The sequence below is a fragment of the Fukomys damarensis genome, unplaced genomic scaffold (assembly GCF_012274545.1).
Source record: "Fukomys damarensis isolate Sample0158 unplaced genomic scaffold, DMR_v1.0_HiC HiC_scaffold_17, whole genome shotgun sequence".
NCBI lineage: Eukaryota > Metazoa > Chordata > Mammalia > Rodentia > Bathyergidae > Fukomys > Fukomys damarensis.
In genome coordinates, this window is record NW_022900929.1 from 32,998,040 (window position 1) to 33,015,759 (window position 17,720).

Here is a 17,720-nt window from a genome sequence, read left to right on the forward strand (position 1 = left end):
GTAACCCTTGTTTTTTTGTCATCTTTAATGATTTTATTCATTTATTTGCCAACAATTTATTTAGGTTTTTCTGTGTTGCCAGCACTGTGGCAGACTCTGGGGCTGTAGAAATAAGAGGCAGAGATCCTGTTCTCTGGGTGCCTACAGGAGACACCACCAAGTCTAGACCACTCTTGTTGCTGTAGTGAAGGTGTGGAAGAACATGTTGGGGGCGGGGGGCGCGCACAGGTCCGTCTGCAGGAGGCCCAGAGGCTCATGGGTGCAGGGCCGTGGGAAGAGGGTACTGCAGCCTGAATGAACAGTGGACTCAGTGCCATGCTCGATTATCAGCTTGGTAACAAGAATGTGTAGGGTGAGGAAGGGTGGAGAGAGTGCTGTCAAGGTTGGTAATGGCTGAGAGCATAAAGGCTTTGTGTACTGAAGAGAAGAGGTTCAGTGTTTTTGATCTGCTGCATGATGGGAACCTTTAATTTTGGGGAAGGAGTGATGTGCTCAGATTTTATGTTGGAAGTATCAGATTGGGAGTGCTGTGACCAAGGATCACAGTGGTTTGAGATCAGTCATAGTGGAGGCAAGGGGTAATGTGTGTCAAGACAGTACAAGGCAGTAGGGATTGAGAGAAGAGGGGAAAAATATATATGTGCACACACACATATCATATCATATATATATATGGAAGGACCCTAGTGAACTCCTAAATGTAAGGTTTTCAGCAGAGGAATCTTAATTCCTGGGCAGGCCAAATAATAGATGGCTAGTATCAGGTATCAAGATAGAGAAAATAAGACACTGGTTTGAGACAGACGTTACTTTATTCAGTAAAAATTTATTAAGGGTCTCAATTTTTTCCACAGTATGGAGAATTGACTCCAGGGCCTCATACTGAGCTACATCTCCAGTCCTCCTTCTTTCTTTCATTTTTTTTTTTTTTTTTGAGTCTTTCTAAGTTATAAGTTACGCAGTCTAGTCTGGGCTTGAACTTGTGATCCTCCTGCCTCAGCCTCCCAGCGTGTTGGAGTTACAGGCCTGTGCCACCAAGCCCAGCTGAGGGCCTCATTTTGATAGGTACTATGCTAGATTTGGGGAATATATCCAGAGGAAAGATGGTTAAGACTTTTGTCTTCATGTGGCCTGTAGGGGAAACATAGGAACACAAGTGAACACTGAAAAGGCCATACCAGGGTAACTCAGAGTCTGGGCCTTGTTGGTGCTACAAAGAGCAACCATGACTCCGGGACAGTTGCAGAGCTGGCTAGGTTGGCTCTTGCTCTTTGGGTCTACTCTCCAACTGAGACACAGCTGGGGATCCTACACACATCTCTCTTGCAGAGAGGAAGTTGACAAAGTCTGGGCTATAATGCCTGCCTTAGTCACGTGAACCACTGCCTGTTCTTGCTCAGATCCAGTCAGAGCTGGATGCTAAGGGAAGGGGACTGGAGAGTGGTACCTTTATGATGGATACTTTGGAGAGGTATAGTAGTGACCTTGGAAATGAGGCTGAAGTCATTTAGAGGAAAATCTTATTGGTAATTAGCTCAGGAGACTTGGAAGTTGCTGAATAAATCACCTAATAAATATCAGCCACTGACAGTGCAGGGGTAGGGACAGCAGGAAGGGTGTGAACCAGGGGTTAAGTTCTGCATGCATGAGACTGATTGAGGGGGGTGTCAGTGGTAATGATGAAGGAAGGGAAGAGCATAGTTTGAGGGAATAGTGATTTGGTAGCAGCCGGAGCTGGGGAGCCTGCAAAAGCAAACTATTGTGAAGATTTGGATGTTGACTAAAGAGAGCTACTGGGGTTGTGAAATATACCAGGGTGTCTGGGATTCATTGAAGAAAAAGAAATAGAGACAACATTGTGGATTTTGGGGACTGTTGGAATTTCAAGTGTTGGCTAGTTGGCTCTAGAATTTTCCCCACTAAGCCCGGAGTTTTGGCCTCTGACAGCTTCTTAAAACTGAGCTCCAGGCAGCCACAACCAACCCATTAAAGGGTAACATGTGAGAGGAAGCCCTTCGATGTTTTATTTCTATACATGCTGGAAACTCTCATACTTTACTACCTTTTTGGCCTTCATTTTTCCAAATAGCAATATTTAGTCTGTTTTTGCCTATAATTTTCTATTTTCTTGATCACTTACTGAAGGGCAATATAAAGTAACTAATATCATAAGGTATGTAATGCTGCCCACTGTAAATGAAGTACCAGAAGGCTCCTAATCACCATTTCTCCTAATCACTTACCTGCCTCCCTACCCTGCTTTTCTTAGACAGGGTTAGAGTCTTCTGGGTTAGAGTCCTTGCTGACAGCCAAAGGTTGTGAACATGCCCAGTGTAAAGATAATTCAACCTAGCTTGGTATAGAAGTTTCTCTCTTCTCAATCTTTTACTATCATCTTTACTTTTTATTGAGGTATCATATATCCCCAGTGTTCAGTTTAGCAGATTTTGACTTTTTCTTACTTTAATTTTTTAAGAAAGGGTCAGCTGTCTTACTGTGTTGCCCAGGCTGGCCTCAAACTTGCAGTCTTTCTGCCTTAGCTTCCCACATATCTGGGATTTCGGGACTTTTGTACTTTTATGCTAACTACTGTTCAAAGTAAGTGTGGAACATTTCCATTGTTCTAGAAAGTTCCCCCCTGATTCCCACCTTTCTGAGTTAAAATGTTTGTGTCATCTCTAGAATTTTCCAGCCATCACTTTAACATGTTAATGTGATTTAGCTTCTTTACCCATTTGTTCCACAGGAGACTGAAGAGCCAATTGTGGAGTGTCAGGAATGTGAGACTGAAGTGTCCCCTTCACAGATGGGGGGTTCCTCAGGTGATCTGGGGGATATCAGCTCCTTCTCTTCCAAGGCATCCAGCTTGCACCGCACGTCAAGTGGGACAAGTCTCTCGGCCTTGCACAGCAGTGGCAGCTCAGGGAGAGGAGCCGGACCACTCAAAGGGAAAACCAGCGGGACAGAACCCACAGATTTTGCTTTACCCAGTTCCAGAGGAGGCCCAGGAAAACTGAGGTGCAGACAGGGTCTCCAGAGAGAGCCACAGCAGGGGACAGGGTTGCTGAGATTTTAATATCACACCGAATGGGGAGTGAAGGGATACCTTTTCTCATCCAGGTTAAGCAGCCCCCCTCCCTCATTTGTTCCTCTCCTGGTTGGGGTTGCTGTGTTAGGAACCCTGTGTTGTCAGAGGATCCCCTGAAAAATTGTACAAAAAACGGGCGAGGGGACTTTGGGAATGCTGGGCACATGTTCCTATAGTCCCAGTAGTCTGTGATATATGTATATTTCTCTTGGGAGTGCAGGAGGTTTGGGGTGGTGGCCCCAAATCAATGTATCTTTTAGCTATTTTTTGTAGCTATTTCAGAAGTTGAAGTAGAGGGCCGAAATGGGTGGGCTGAACTTGAGGGCAGCGGTAGGAAGCTATGTCGGGAGGAAATGGTCTTTCATACAAAAAGATGCCTTTGACGTACCCTCCCATTCCATTGCCCTGTAGGCTGAGCACATGTAGCCTGGCATGTAGTCAGAGGGCCCTGGGGGGAAAGGATCCAGCAGCAGGGGCCATCAAACTAACCTGTGTTTGTTCTCTAGTCCTAGGAAAGGAATCAATCAGACAGGGGCGCCAGTGTGTGAGGAGGATGGTGATGCAGGCCTTGGCGTCAGACAGGGAGGGAAGGCGCCAGGAACACCTCGAGGGCGTGGGCGAAGGGGCCGTCCGCCTTCTCGGACCACTGGAACCAGGTACCCAGCTTATACGAGATAATGTGCAGCCCATGACTTGTTCAGAAATAAGGGGAGTAGAGAGAGGAGATGGAAGTGGAGAATATATGATGGGTGTCAGGAGGGAGAAGAGGGCCCCATATGACTGGGGGGCAGGCAGAGGTCAGAGCGGGGCCTGTGATGGGGTTAATGAAGAACTGTAAAGAGACACATGGACAAAAGGGGGAAAATGGGTAGGTATGCACCTCTGTCGTCTCATTCTTATTGCTTTCTGTTTATTCCCTCTCTGTAGAGAAGCAGTTTTACCTGGCCCACTGGGCATAGAGGACATTTCACCCAGCATGTCGCCAGATGACAAATCCTTCACCCGAATTTTGCCCCGAGTACCAGACACTACCAGAAGAGCAGATGTGGGCGCGGGTGCTCTGCGTCGTAGCGACTCTCCAGAGATACCTTTCCAGGCTGCTGCTGGCTCCTCAGATGGCTTAGACACTTCCTCTCCAGGGAACAGCTTCGTAGGGCTCCGTGTTGTAGCCAAATGGTCATCCAATGGCTATTTTTACTCTGGGAAAATCACACGAGATGTGGGAGCTGGGAAGTACAAGTTGCTTTTTGATGATGGGTACGAGTGTGATGTGCTGGGCAAAGACATTCTCCTGTGTGACCCCATCCCGCTGGACACTGAGGTGACCGCGCTCTCGGAGGACGAGTATTTCAGTGCAGGTAATAAGGAAACAGTGCTGAGAGTCACAGTCTGGGGCGGTCAACACCGCTCTGCCGGCTACTACCAAACGTCCCTCCATACTCAAGTCATGCCATTTCTATCACATTGGTTACTCTTGCCACGGGATTTTTTTTTTTTTTCCCACTATCTTTTTAATTTGCTGCTTATTTTTGGATAAACTTTTTATTTCAGAATAACATTAGACTTAGAGAATATTTGCAGTGTACAGAATGCTTCTAGTACTGGGAGTTCCTGTGTACACCTCACCCCGTTTTCCCTATTCTTAGCATCTTAGTTTGTCAGAAACAAGAAACCACATCAATTCCTTAAGATTAACTCCAGACAGGATTTAGATTTCACTGAATTTCTCTTTTTCTGTTTCAGGCTCTGATCCAGACCCCACATTACACTTAGTCATCCTGCTTTTCTGGTTTGGTCTGATTGTGGCAATTTGTTTTTTGTGACTCTGACAGTTTTTGTCCTTGACAGTTGTGAGAAATATGGTCAGATACCCATACAGTGTTCCTCAGTTTGGGTTTGTTGAATGTCTTGTTGGATTAGAGTGAGGATTTTTTAATAAGAATACCACAGAGGTGCAGTGCCCTTCCCATATCTCAGTGGGGCCTGAAGAAGGCATTTGAGTTACAGGTCGTCTTTGATGATTGATGGTCAAGGTGGTGTTTGCCATATTTCTCTATTTTCAATGTTAGTGTTGGGCCAGGGATTTAGTTCAAGGACCTGAGCTCGATCCCCTGTACCAAAATAAAAAAAAGTTAGTATTTTCCCTTATGCATTCTGTTCTTTTTCACTGACTTAACTTGCTTCGTGCTTTGATGGCTGTAGGAGTGTGATGGACACAGAGGGACTGCAGTGTGGGCAGAGCTGTGGTTAGTGCTGTTTGCGTATCTGACAGCCACTGCTTTCCAGTTGGAAGAACAGTGCTTTCCTTATTTTTGTGTAGAAGCCACTACTGATATTGGTGAGGGATTTTGCTTGTTTTTATTGTGCCCTGTGTTAGTTCTTTGACTATTCTCTCCTTTCTTTGAGCATATTTGAAAATACCTATTTGTATTTTGTCATTTGTCATCCTTTCTGGGGATTTTTTTGAACATGGATTGGGACATCAGGGATAAGCATGTTTTTCTTTTTTTTTTTTTTTTTTTTTGTACTGGGGATCAAATTCGGATCCTTGTGCTTGCAAAGCAGGTGCTGGAACCACTGAACTAAATCCTCAGCCCTCAGTTGCAGTTGTGAGGCGTCTGAATGTGTGGAATTCCCCAAGGAGTCTGTTAAATAGTCTGGATGACACCCTCAGCTTTGTGGCATCCAGGGGAGCAGCACACGGAGTGGGTCTTTTATGACCTGGTATTCACACTTTGTACCAAGTGAGTTCATTTTTCACTCACGGATAAAGCCACTCTTAGAGGTCCACATTGGGCCCTTCGAGCCAGACAGTTCAGTATTCCAGGGCAGAGATTCTGTGTTCTACTTAGGTCATCTACTACCATCAGCACCATACTCTTTCTAAAAGTTCTAGTAGCTTTTAATTAATGTTTTGTGACCACAGGTTTCTTGTCCTTCTGAGGTAGACTATGTGATGTAGTTTGGCGATAGAGATGTAAGTAGGGGTGCACAAGCAGAGGGAAAGGGATTGATTGTGTGACAGCAAAAAACCAGTGCCTGGTTTCTCCTCTGTACTCTTTTTCCTTAGTGAGGTATCTGATGTGTGTTACTTCTTCACTTGGGCACAAGCAAGTAGTCAAGATGAATGGAAAAAAGTGTGACTAGTAATGCCTCGTTATGTTGTGTGTATTGTGTGCATGCTGTAAATTGTTTATTGATTAATACAGGGAAATAAAAAGTATTTTCTTTCACAATCTTGCCAAGATTGCTTAGCAAATTTATGCTGAGGCTCAGGTCTGCTGAATTCTAGCCCAGTTTCCTTTAGATCCCATCTTGTGTTCCTGGAACATCAAGGCCTTATCTTCAGGTTCTGAATCAGAGCAGAAGTAGGGAAGGAGATAATAGGGTAGATTAGCAAAAGAACAAGATCTTTTTTGTTCCCCTTTCTTTGCTCTAGCTATTCTGATTTTGTTACACAACAAACATCCATATACATGTCCTCTTTCTTAGAATGATGTCATTCTTTTTTTTTTCCATACCAGGGATCAAACTCAGATTCTTGCGCTTGTGCTTGTGAGGCAGGCGGCAGCACCACTGAGCTAAATCCCTGGCCCTTGACGTCAGTTTTTAAAATTTTTTCTGGTACCAGGGATCAAACTTGTGTCCTTGAGCTTGCAAGGCTGGTGGTGGAATCACTGAGCTAAATCCCCGACCCTTCTTGACGTCATTCTTTACCTGCCTCTTAACTCAGTCCTGCTGTGTGGCCTCCAGAGGACCTATGCTGTGTCACTTCAAGGCAACCCTTTGAAATACTGTCTGTAAGGCTGGTCTCAGGAAGCTTTAAGTTATTTTATCATTAAATACTGCCCCCTACCGGGGAACCATTCTTGTCCCAATCCCAGAGTAGTAGTAGCTATATGTGTCCTGAATGTTACCATTTGGAATTGACACCCTGAATTGTTAAATCCTTTTTTTTTTTGGTACCTCATATCGAACTTGGGACCTTGTGCTTCTGAGGCAGGTGGCAGCACCACTGAGCCAAATCCCTGGCCCTGTTAAATCCTAATGTGCAGTCCACTGTTGGATCTCTGAGCTCCCTGACTCTGGCCTGCTTTGCAGAGTGGGTGCTACACATCCTAAAACAACAGCAGGCTTTTATGTTTTTATTCCCAGGAGTGGTGAAAGGGCATAGGAAGGAGTCTGGGGAGCTGTACTACAGCATTGAGAAAGAAGGCCAAAGGAAGTGGTATAAGCGAATGGCTGTCATCCTGTCTTTGGAGCAAGGAAACAGACTGAGAGAGCAGTATGGGCTTGGTCCATACGAGGCAGTGACACCCCTCACAAAGGCGGCAGACATCAGCTTAGGTAAGACCTCTACTGTGTGAGCGGTACCTGTGGGCCTCTCTGCATTTGAGGGGGACATCTGTAGAGCCACCAGTGAGGTTTCCCCAGCTCTCACTCCTCTTTGTGGCTTCTCAGAAAGTAAACTGTGACTTCCTATGCTACTGACTTACCTGTTTCCTCCCTGGATCACAGAGAGTCTGCAGGGTTTCTCTGGTCTCCCCAGTTCTGTAGTGGACCAGACACATCTTGGTTATGACAAAGATTGGGACATGAGACATGGCCTGAAAATGAGACTTTGTGCCCCTCTGGGAGATGGGAGGAAAGTCCTGTCAGGCTCTGTCCAACGTTTTGGAGTTTGGGGCCTCAGACCAATCTACTGATTTGACCAAACTCTGACTTTGTACCACAGACAATCTGGTCGAAGGTAAGCGGAAGCGGCGCAGTAACATCAGCTCCCCCGCCACGCCTGCCGCCTCCAGCAGCAGCAGCACGACCCCCACCCGGAAGGTCACAGAAAGTCCTCGGGCCTCCGTGGGAGTTCCATCAGGCAAAAGAAAACTGGTCACTTCAGAAGAGGACCGGTCCCCTGCCAAGCGAGGGCGAAAGTCCGCCACTGTGAAGCCCGGTGAGTGCTTCCTTCCCTTTCCTCTTTAGACTGTGGCAGAACAAAGGGTCGGCTCTTGGGAAGATGAAGTCTAATACATAACGATAGCGCCTCTGTCCTGTCCCCTAAGCCATGGGCAGCACTCAGTTTACCTCAACTCCGGACCTCTTGTCCTCTGAGCAGTCTAGCAGGGTTGGATAGACCATGGCTTGTTCACTCTCACTGATTCTTGTGTAGGCTGTAGGAGAGAAGGGTGGGCTGAATTTTCAGAAGAATCAAAATGCATACATCGTGTCTTGTCTGCCCCATCTGTGGTCTCCTGGCTTTCTCAGGCTTCCTTGTGAAAGGCTGTGCTTTAGCCTGTGTCTCCCTCGCCTCATGATCTTCCAGTCAGCCCCTTTCCAGTTGCTCTTGCCCAGTGTTAGGGGAGGCGGCCCATTGTTTATCGACTGTACCATGACCCAGACCCAGCTGCTCTGGGTTCTGGAGATGGAGGCAAAGTCCTCACTCAGTGCCTCAATGCTGATGAGCTGCTGTGACTAAGTTCTAGCACTAGAGTCCTTTTGTTTGCTGTGTGGGCTGTGTATTCTCGTCGCTGCAGTGTTTGCTGTATTTACTGTGCATTTAGAGTGTGAGGCATTCCGCCTGACTGCTGCATACATGCTATGTCATGTATGAGCTCTTGGCGTACAGGTGCTAGACCTTGTTTTCCAATTGAGGAATCGGAGGCACAGAAATGCCGTTTAACTTTCCCAAGGTGACAAAGCAAGCCAAGATTAGACTCAGCCTTGACTTGGGAGTCCAGCTGTGCACACATAACCATCACTCTGCCTCTGGGACTGTTCTTTTGCTGCTGGTTTTGTTGTAGGGAGGCATGCGTGACCTGGCTGTCATCTTAGCCTCCTAGCGAACCCATGATTCAGCTTCTCCAGGTCAGGTACCTGTTTTTCTTTTCAAGGACTCACTGGGGCACTTCTGGCATGGGTGTTCTGGGAGTTCTGGACTTGCTGGGTCACTTACCTCCTCAGGTGTTGGAACCCGAGACAGCTGAGGCAAGGTATTTTGATGTGGTGTGGTCTCTACATAAAAGCACTTGATTACCAAGTATTCTCTGCACCATTCCTATGAAGAAGGTCAGAGGTGAGGTGGGGAATCTCCCCATTACACTTCCTGGTAATAAAAGTTCACTTTTGGGGGGAGGGGGACTGTGTTTTTGTTTATTTGTTTATTTTTAAAAGACTCCTTCAAAATATCATATATCCCGGGGGAAACCCAAGCACTGGGCAGCAAGAGTGGCCTGAAGATTTCCACTTTTCACTTTTACCTTTTCACCTCTTCAGATGTGAAAGTTTTGGAAGTATTGGAAGTATTGGGTTTGGCTATAAAAAGCAATAGTAGCAGGGCGTGGTGGCGCATACCTCTAATCCCAGCACTTGGGAGGCTGAGGCAGAGGATCGCTGCTACTTTTACCTTTTCACCTCTTCAGATGTGAAAGTTTTGGAAGTATTGGAAGTATTGGGTTTGGCTATAAAAAGCAATAGTAGCAGGGCGTGGTGGCGCATACCTCTAATCCCAGCACTTGGCAGGCTGAGGCAGAGGATCGCTGCAAATTCGAGACCAGCCTGGGCTACATAGTGAGTTCCAGGGCAGTCTCAACTACATAGTGAGACCCTGTCTCAATAAATAAATGGGCTCAGTGGTTCCACCACCTGCCTCGCAAGCACAAGCCCGAGTTCAATCCCCGGTACCACAATCAATCAATCAATCAGTCAAATAAATGAATAAATGCAATACTAGTTGATTTTCATTTATGAAAATGTATATTATTATGACTGTAAAAATTCAAATTATAAAATTTCTCTTCATTGTGATTTGGTTCTGGGGCATTGGCTATGTCCAGTGATTGCCCATGGTAATGGTCTTTGGGTGTTAGCTCAGACAAGCTCATCAGGATATGGCCTGTGCTTCTCTCTATCAGGTGGGAGGGCCTTTGTCCAGAGAATGGTCATCATTGCTCTGGTTACCATGTTTTGTCTGTCTCAGGTGCGGTTGGGGCAGGAGAATTCATGAGCCCCTGTGAGAGCGGAGACTACACAGTAGACCCCTCTGTCCTGGAAGAGCAGAGGGGACCTTTGCCCCTCAACAAGACTTTATTTCTGGGTTATGCTTTTCTCCTCACCATGGCCACAACAAGCGACAAGTTAGCCAGCCGCTCCAAACTACCAGATCTCCCTACTGGCAGCAGTGAGGAGGAGGAAGGTAAGGCCCTAAGAAGCCCTCACAGCTGACATGTATATATTTTCTTCCTTTCCATTCACTGTATGAGCTGTCCTAGGAAGGAGCACCTGGGATCTTGGACAAGGAAGTAAAAATTAGTTTGACTTCCTGGTTTATAGACTTTTTTCACAGAATTCCTTAGTCAGTGGTTCCTCAAAACAATTCTGGTAGGGCTGGGGATTTAGCTCAGTGGTTCCGCCACTTGCCTCACAAGCAAAACGTCCTGAGTTCAATCCCAGGTACCAAAAAACAAAAACTAAAACAAAAAAACAATCCTGGTAGGCATGTGGGAGAAGGATTTTTGTCATTCATTTTATATAGGAGGAAATTAGCTGAGAAAGTAGTGGTCCACAGTAGTGGTAGAGTTGAAGTTTAGAGCCCAGTAGTCTTCCATCCACGTCACCCAGGCTGCTGGATGCCCTGCTGTCTTCACCATTTGCATTTCAGGGGTAACTAGTATTGGGGATACCCACATGGAAGCTGAGCTTCACACTCTGACAGTCAAATGTAGGATGGAACGTGGGGTGCACAATGCCTCATGGTGATTTGAGACAATTAATTTATACGCTGCTTTAACTTTTACCTCTCATCAACCTTAAGCTCAATCTATATAATTGCGTTTCTTTGTTACTTTGTGTCTTGAGGACTGATGTGCTAAGGGTGAAATTGAGCTCATTGGTTTGAAAAGTAGGTGATCTAGGTGTGCACGAGCAGATACAAATAAATACACTAAGTGGGTGACAGTAATATTGTGATATGTCTTTCAAGGCCACAGGGTCAGATGGAGGGATGCTGACTGATGTCATTTTGCAGGAGGGAATTGAAATTGGTGAAGGTGGCTGTCATAAATTAGCACCAGTGATGATAAGGTAGGCGTTTCAGGGCCGTGGATAGCTTTCCTGATTAGCCAGCACCTCTCCCCAGCAGCAGCCGTGTAGGGATGTGCCCAAGGACACAGTCAAGAATGAAGATCACTGCTGTGTGGAGGTGCAGCAGGGGAGATGCTATGGCTCAGGGAGGTGAGCTGTGGAAGTGGTGGAAATGCACGTGGGTTTGTGAGGGCTCCTTGTGCTGGGAACAAAGCCTGGTTTATCAACAGAACTCAGACAGGCATAATGGGAGACCAGCAGTGTATGTGAGGAGTTCCTCAGTTCACTTTAATCATAAACGTGTGGGGCCTCCCTTGAAGATTTCGTGGAGGAATATATATAATGGTGTCGAAACAAGTATCGATGGCCCTGCTTTCTTTTGCCTTCATCTTCTCTAACTGCCAGGCTTCCCAAAACCAGCACTATGGTGTAGTCAAAAAGCTGACTGTGGCATGAGAGGCAAGCTGTTTTTCATTTTCTGAAAGATCTATGTGCTTGTGAGACCTCATAAACTCTATTCACAAGAAATAAATGAGGATTTTGGACAGATTTGTTTTAAGAGATCCGCCCAGGTTTTGATAGGAAGTGTGCTTACACGACACATGTACACTTTATTTATTTATTTAGAGACAGGGTCTCACTATGTGGTCGATACTGACCTGGAACTCACTATGTCGCCCAGGCTAGTTTTGAACTCAGCGATCCTTCTGCCTCAGCCTCCCGAGTGCTGGGATTACAGGCATGTACCACCACACCCAGCCCAAAACATGTACTTATGTTGGTCCCTCCATCCTTGCACACTGCAGAGTTGATAATTTTGGTGTGAGAATGCTTAGGGGCTTTTCCATCTCAAGACTGAAGACATCTGTACTAAAACAATCCTCTGCTGATTTACTTTCTAAGAAACTGTTTAGGGACATGGATTTAGCTCAGTGGTGCCACCGCCTGCTTTGCAAACACAAGGGCCGGAGTTCTATCCTTGGTAACAAAAAGAAACTCTGTAGATGTTACAGATAGATGGGAATTCTTAGATGCCAGTTTACAAGAGGACGGTAAGATGTGTTAAGTCCAGCTTAGGAGACTTTGTTTATTGCAGAGTCAGGAATGTGGTGCCCAGTCTTGGTGTCAGACACAGGACTGGCTCTGGAGCTGGGTTTGTTAGTACCTTCTTCTTCCATCTAAAAACCTATTGATGGTAGCCTTCAGCTGAGCAGAGCACTCATACTCAGAACTCAAGAAAACTGAATCTAGGGCCAGGGATTTGGCTCGGTGGTTTTGTCACCTGCCTCACAAGTGCAAGGACCCGAGTTCAATTCCCGGTACCAAAAAAAAAAGAAAACTGAATCTAAACTACATTGAGAAATGAACTGCTTAAGGAATTGTTACTGGAAATTGAAATTAAATAGATGAGCACTAGGAATAATCCTGGATTAAGCAGATTTACAGTAGAAATCCTGAGAATAAAGAACCAGGAACTCAGCAGTCTCGGTCCTGAAGATCATGAAGTCATACACTGAAATACTGTAATGCCTTGGTTTACAAATGCTTCTGTTTAAACAGTGAACAATTTAGTTTGCAGACAGAAGTGGTCAGCAGAATTTTGCTTCCATTTGCAAATTCCACATGGCCATCTTTTCCAGAATCATAGAATAAAATTTGTGAACCAAGGTACCATTGTACCAAAAGGATCCTGTGAGAATGTTGAATTCTGAATTTTATAACCATGTAATAAGAGTTTCTAGTTTAGGTGTTTGAGAATGTGGAGAATTTTAAATCAAGAATAAAGGAATACAGGTGAACAGGCTGGCCACATCATACCTAAGTTAGTCAGCCAAGACCTGGGACTGGCCTTCACTGCCCCTGCATAGCAGGAAGGGAGGGCACTGCAGGGCATCTCTGCCAGGGCTTGATGCTTCCCCATGGGTGAGGGAAAGGGGAGGGGGCCTGGCATGAAACTTTATGTGCTTGCATTGGGCTTTTTGTGATAAAGCTTTAATTAGAGCTTAATTTCCCAGAATGCCTCTTTAAAATCTCTGATGACTTTTTAAAAAAATGTGTTAATATGAGATGAGCAGATGAAAGAAAAGAAGCTCAAATTAGGTATTTGATCAAAGAAGCAATTTCTTGCTGCCTAGGGTCATTACAGTTTTAGCCTCATCTGGTCTTTTCCCTCAAGACCAGAAGTCACGGTGCTCTGTGTCCTGAGTCCCTTCAGGAACAGCAAAGGTAGATGGTAATCGTAGTTACATTTTAAAAACTGTACTTTGTGTATTCTGGTTTATCAAAGTTCTAGTATACAGGGGTACAAAAAGGCTAAAGAGGAAATTTGGAGGCTTATTTTTTTTTTTAAAGTGATTTTTTTAGTCATTCCTCTCCTCCACAGAAGGCAGAAGTAGAGGAACAGGGTTTGGTTGGCACCAGGAAAGATTCAGGGTAGACTTAGCAGAACTTTTTTTTTTTGTGGTACCGGGAATCGAACTTGGGTCCTTGCATTGCGAGGCAGGTAGCAGAACCACTGAGCTAAATCCCTGGCCTTAGCAGAACTTCTTGATGGTAGGTAGGGGCTATATCCCTGGGAAAGGGATATATGTGGGAACCATTGGTATATTCAGGTATAGGACCTGCCTTCCATCCTCATCTTTTCAGTTCCTGCTCTTGTCCCTTCTTGTGGCCTCAAGATTTCTTTCTAAGCCGAGGAAACCCTAGACCTGTCTGGAACACACTGCCATGGAGATGGGTGGAAAGGGGGAAGATGGAGGCGTGAAGGAGAGGAACCCAACTCATATTTTTATCTTTTTTTTTTTTAAATAGAGTTTTTAGAAATTCCTCCTTTCAACAAGCAGTACACAGAATCCCAGCTTCGAGCAGGAGCTGGCTATATCCTTGAAGATTTCAATGAAGCCCAGGTGAGGCACTTGTTTTGTGCAGCTACCTTGTGTGGCAATGAGAAAAACCTACTTTCTGCCCAGAGAGTCTTGAGAGTTTAAGATAAAGTAGCCAGAGGTTTCAGGAGCCTGGGAATGGTTAGAAAAACTGTTATATGAAAACAGGAAGAGCCATCAGAACTGAGTTAGTTATGGCTGTGGTTCTGCTGCTGGGACAAAAGCAGACTGAAATTTATGTTTAGTAGAAATTCCTATGCAGTCTTAGCCTGAAATGCTGAGTACATGGCTTTGGTTGTCCCTTGCAGACTCAGGCCCTCCAAAAGCTGTGAGTCAGAAAATGCCTAGGGCAGAGGTGGCAAACCTATGGCTTGTGTGCCACAGGAGGCTGTTTGTATCACTGAAAGCTCTGAAACGGTTCGCCACTCCTGGTCTGGGGCTTTCAGTGAGAAAAACATCTAGGGCACAAGGACAGACTCACTCATGTTTTGGATATGCCCCTCAAGTTCACTAGGACTGCTATTCACGAACTTTCCAGACATCACCAGACCCACTGGCTCTGTGCCTCTTCTTCCAGTGTAACACGGCCTACCAGTGTCTTCTCATTGCTGATCAGCACTGCCGGACCCGGAAGTACTTCCTGTGCCTTGCCAGTGGGATCCCTTGTGTGTCTCATGTCTGGGTCCATGACAGTTGCCATGCTAACCAGCTCCAGAACTACCGTAATTATCTGTTGCCAGCTGGGTACAGCCTTGAGGAGCAGAGAATTCTCGACTGGTGAGTATTCAGGAGTCCATTCAAAGCCAAACAAGGCAGAGGACAGTGAGCTTTTGGAAGGAGACTCTAAATGAGAGCATTTTAAAAAAAACGTGTTTCTAGAAACTGCAGTGTCTCTAGAAGCCACAGAATTTGAGTGGGTTTGAAATGATTTCAAAAGTTCATTTACTTTATTTCAAAGTTTATTTCCATATTAGGAGGGAATCTTTTGAAAATGTGTGAGGATTTATATGTAGATTCAGTAGCCCCAACCTGTAAGTATAGGGAGCTAAGTTGCAAGCAAGCATTTAAAAAGAAAAAGAAAAAACAAACCTCAGTAACACAATTTGGATTATTCCCAGTCCCTGGACAAACGTGGAAGTCCAAATGGTACAGCAGAAGGCAGGGATCCCAGAGAATTCGCCTCACTCACAAGAAGGGGAAGGAAGGCGTGGCCCTGACACGGGGCTCAGCTTTGAAAGTATTTTCATACACTTGAGATCCTTTGTGTAAGGGCTGTTTGCTGTATAGAATGTTACTTGCATGTCCTTTCCAGTTCCAGAGGGCCTTGTCTCTGACTTCCTCACAGGCAACCCCGGGAAAACCCTTTCCAGAATCTGAAGGTACTCTTAGTGTCGGATCAGCAGCAGAACTTCCTGGAGCTCTGGTCTGAGATCCTCATGACAGGGGGCGCAGCCTCTGTGAAGCAGCACCATTCCAGTGCCCATAACAAAGGTACCTGTGTGCAGTGTGTGTGCTTTTGTCACTGTCCCAGGGACGTCCTTAGACCTGTAGCTCTCAGGCTCGTGCACAGGTCAGTCCTGACAGGTGGACCTTGCCCATACGTGTAAGAGTCCCACTGTCAGGAGGTGAGTGGCTGTGAGTGAAGCAGTGGGCTGTTCACATTTTACTGGATTTCAGTGGTGTACTTAAGCTTTTCTACATGGTTGCCATCTAGCAATCACCTTTTTACTTTCAGTTGTGCTTGATGTAATGGGGGTCTTAGTCTGGGCAAAGTAGTATACTGTGGCAAGAAAGCAACACTATCTTTGTAATGGAGGGCTGAATTAAGCGTCCTCTCCTCATTCCTTTCCCTGCTCCCTGCAGATATTGCTCTAGGGGTGTTTGACGTGGTGGTGACAGACCCCTCGTGCCCAGCCTCCGTGCTGAAGTGTGCTGAAGCATTGCAGCTGCCTGTGGTGTCTCAAGAGTGGGTGATCCAGTGCCTCATTGTTGGGGAGAGAATTGGATTCAAGCAGCATCCAAAATACAAACACAACTATGTTTCTCACTAAAGATATTTGGTCTTTCTGGTTTTATTCCCTACTATTGTGGAGATTGTGTTTTAACCAGGTTTTAAATGTGTCGTGTGTAACTGGATTCTTTGCATGGATCTTGTATATAGTTTTATTTGCTGGACTTTTATGATAAAATAAATGTTGAATCTCTTTGGTTGTAGTAACTGGGATTTCTTCATCTGTTTCTTTGAGCTTGACCTCAACAAACAAACAGGACTTTCTCTGAAAGTCTCATAGGTTTGTTCACTTTAGGACAGTTGGCCAAGGAAAATAAAAATTTGGCAGTGAACTCTGTTTTGGCACCATTGTCAAAAAGTTATCCAGGCTCTTTAAAATGCTGTGGTTCCAAAAACTTGATTTTAAAATAGGCAAGGGACCAGACTATTAGGCCCAAAGTGGAGTGGGACAGCTGTCAGTTCCTGCTAAAAAGGTGTCACTTCCCTCTGAGCAGAGTTCACTCTGGACAGCTGACCTGTTGTTTCCCCCATGCTCAGGAGAAAGCGAAGGGACCAGCAGCCGTCAGTGGAGTGACTGGAACACTCCACTCGGAGACCCACTACGACTGTTGCCATCATAGCAGCCGGAAGCTCTTCCTTCCCTGCCCCTGTATACCCTCTCCTCTAGAGACAGGCAGTAAAGATGTTAGGTTTTGTGGGCCATCTAGTCTGTGTGCAGTCATGGGCTAGGAGAGTGGAGTGTGGCCATCTCACAGCAGGTGACGGCTGCCAAGCCCTGCTCTAGTGGAAGTTCATCTTTAGTTGACAGCTGTAGTGGGGATGAAGGGTTTCACAGTGTGCTCTAGAAGATGAAGACCAGGTTCATTTACTACAAACTAAGGCCAGAACTTGTGTTTTTTTCTAATTTGAGGGAGTTCAATGAATATTTATTTTGTCTACACTGACACTAATGATTTTTTTCTTTTAGGGAACTGCTTTATATTCTCATTAGGTAGAGCTGCCCTTTTACTTGTCTAAAAGAATTGGGGCTTACCGACCAAATTCTTCAGATTCAGTTCTGAAGATCCTTAAGGGTAGGAGACTTTCGTACATTTTTGAGGAGGAAAAATAATCTGTGTAGGTATAAAGTTAAAAGAGGGAAAGGCTATTTTCCTGTGTCTGTCTTGGTGATATCCAGCAGTTAAATTGTTTATAATTTCTTTTCTACATGTCAATTACAAAATATTTAACTTTCTGATCTGTTTACTGCTGTATCTCCCACACCTTGAATTGTACCAAGGCATATAGTAAATGCTTAATAAAACTACTGCTGTATAAATGAACACATCCAGCAGATGTTTCAGGGTGAAGAAGCAGAGTTCTTGCAAGGCCAGTAGAGGGACAGTGGATGACACCACACACCCTCCTTGGCTGGCAAGTTAAGAACCCTCCCAGAAGTGGGGCAGTCACCTACCATATGGGAATGATGGGAAGGGTTTATACCTCTAGGTTGCTTCCAAGAGAAAGGGCAGAGCCTTCTCATCAGACAGCGGTGTTTGGTGAGTGGGTAAGTGTTGTGAATCTTCTGTTATAAACGTGGGAAGTGGTGGAACTGACTGTTTTATCAGTTTATGGAAGCAGAAATTTTCATATCCCAAAACTACAAAAGAAAAAAAAGAGCCTC

General features: G+C 45.3%; 2 protein-coding genes and 1 long non-coding RNA gene across 7 annotated transcripts in view; 1 reads left to right on the top strand and 2 right to left on the bottom strand.

Moving 5' to 3' along the window:
• The window catches only part of Tp53bp1 (tumor protein p53 binding protein 1), a 70,894-nt gene extending 54,778 nt beyond the window's left edge, over positions 1–16,116 (top strand). For all 5 annotated transcript variants that reach the window (XM_010624825.3, XM_010624826.3, XM_033764966.1 and 2 more), the window contains 10 exons: positions 2,747–3,018; positions 3,595–3,744; positions 4,016–4,446; positions 7,244–7,435; positions 7,824–8,039; positions 10,062–10,277; positions 13,976–14,070; positions 14,624–14,823; positions 15,392–15,537; positions 15,910–16,116. In XM_010624825.3, the coding sequence (XP_010623127.1) occupies positions 2,747–3,018; positions 3,595–3,744; positions 4,016–4,446; positions 7,244–7,435; positions 7,824–8,039; positions 10,062–10,277; positions 13,976–14,070; positions 14,624–14,823; positions 15,392–15,537; positions 15,910–16,097 (2,106 nt within the window). In that variant the 3' untranslated portion in view covers positions 16,098–16,116. The remainder of the gene's footprint in view (positions 1–2,746; positions 3,019–3,594; positions 3,745–4,015; positions 4,447–7,243; positions 7,436–7,823; positions 8,040–10,061; positions 10,278–13,975; positions 14,071–14,623; positions 14,824–15,391; positions 15,538–15,909) is intronic.
• Positions 5,934–8,800, bottom strand: LOC117286529. The gene is made up of 3 exons (XR_004517707.1): positions 8,171–8,800; positions 7,585–7,639; positions 5,934–6,440 (listed from the first exon to the last, which is right to left on the bottom strand). It is a non-coding gene; the product is annotated as an uncharacterized LOC117286529 (long non-coding RNA).
• A 29-nt stretch (positions 16,117–16,145) lies between the features above and the next one.
• The window catches only part of Tubgcp4 (tubulin gamma complex associated protein 4), a 46,032-nt gene continuing 44,457 nt past the window's right edge, over positions 16,146–17,720 (bottom strand). Inside the window, exon 18 of the mRNA XM_010624827.3 lies at positions 16,146–17,696. Within this exon, the coding sequence (XP_010623129.1) occupies positions 17,684–17,696 (13 nt within the window). The 3' untranslated portion in view covers positions 16,146–17,683. The remainder of the gene's footprint in view (positions 17,697–17,720) is intronic.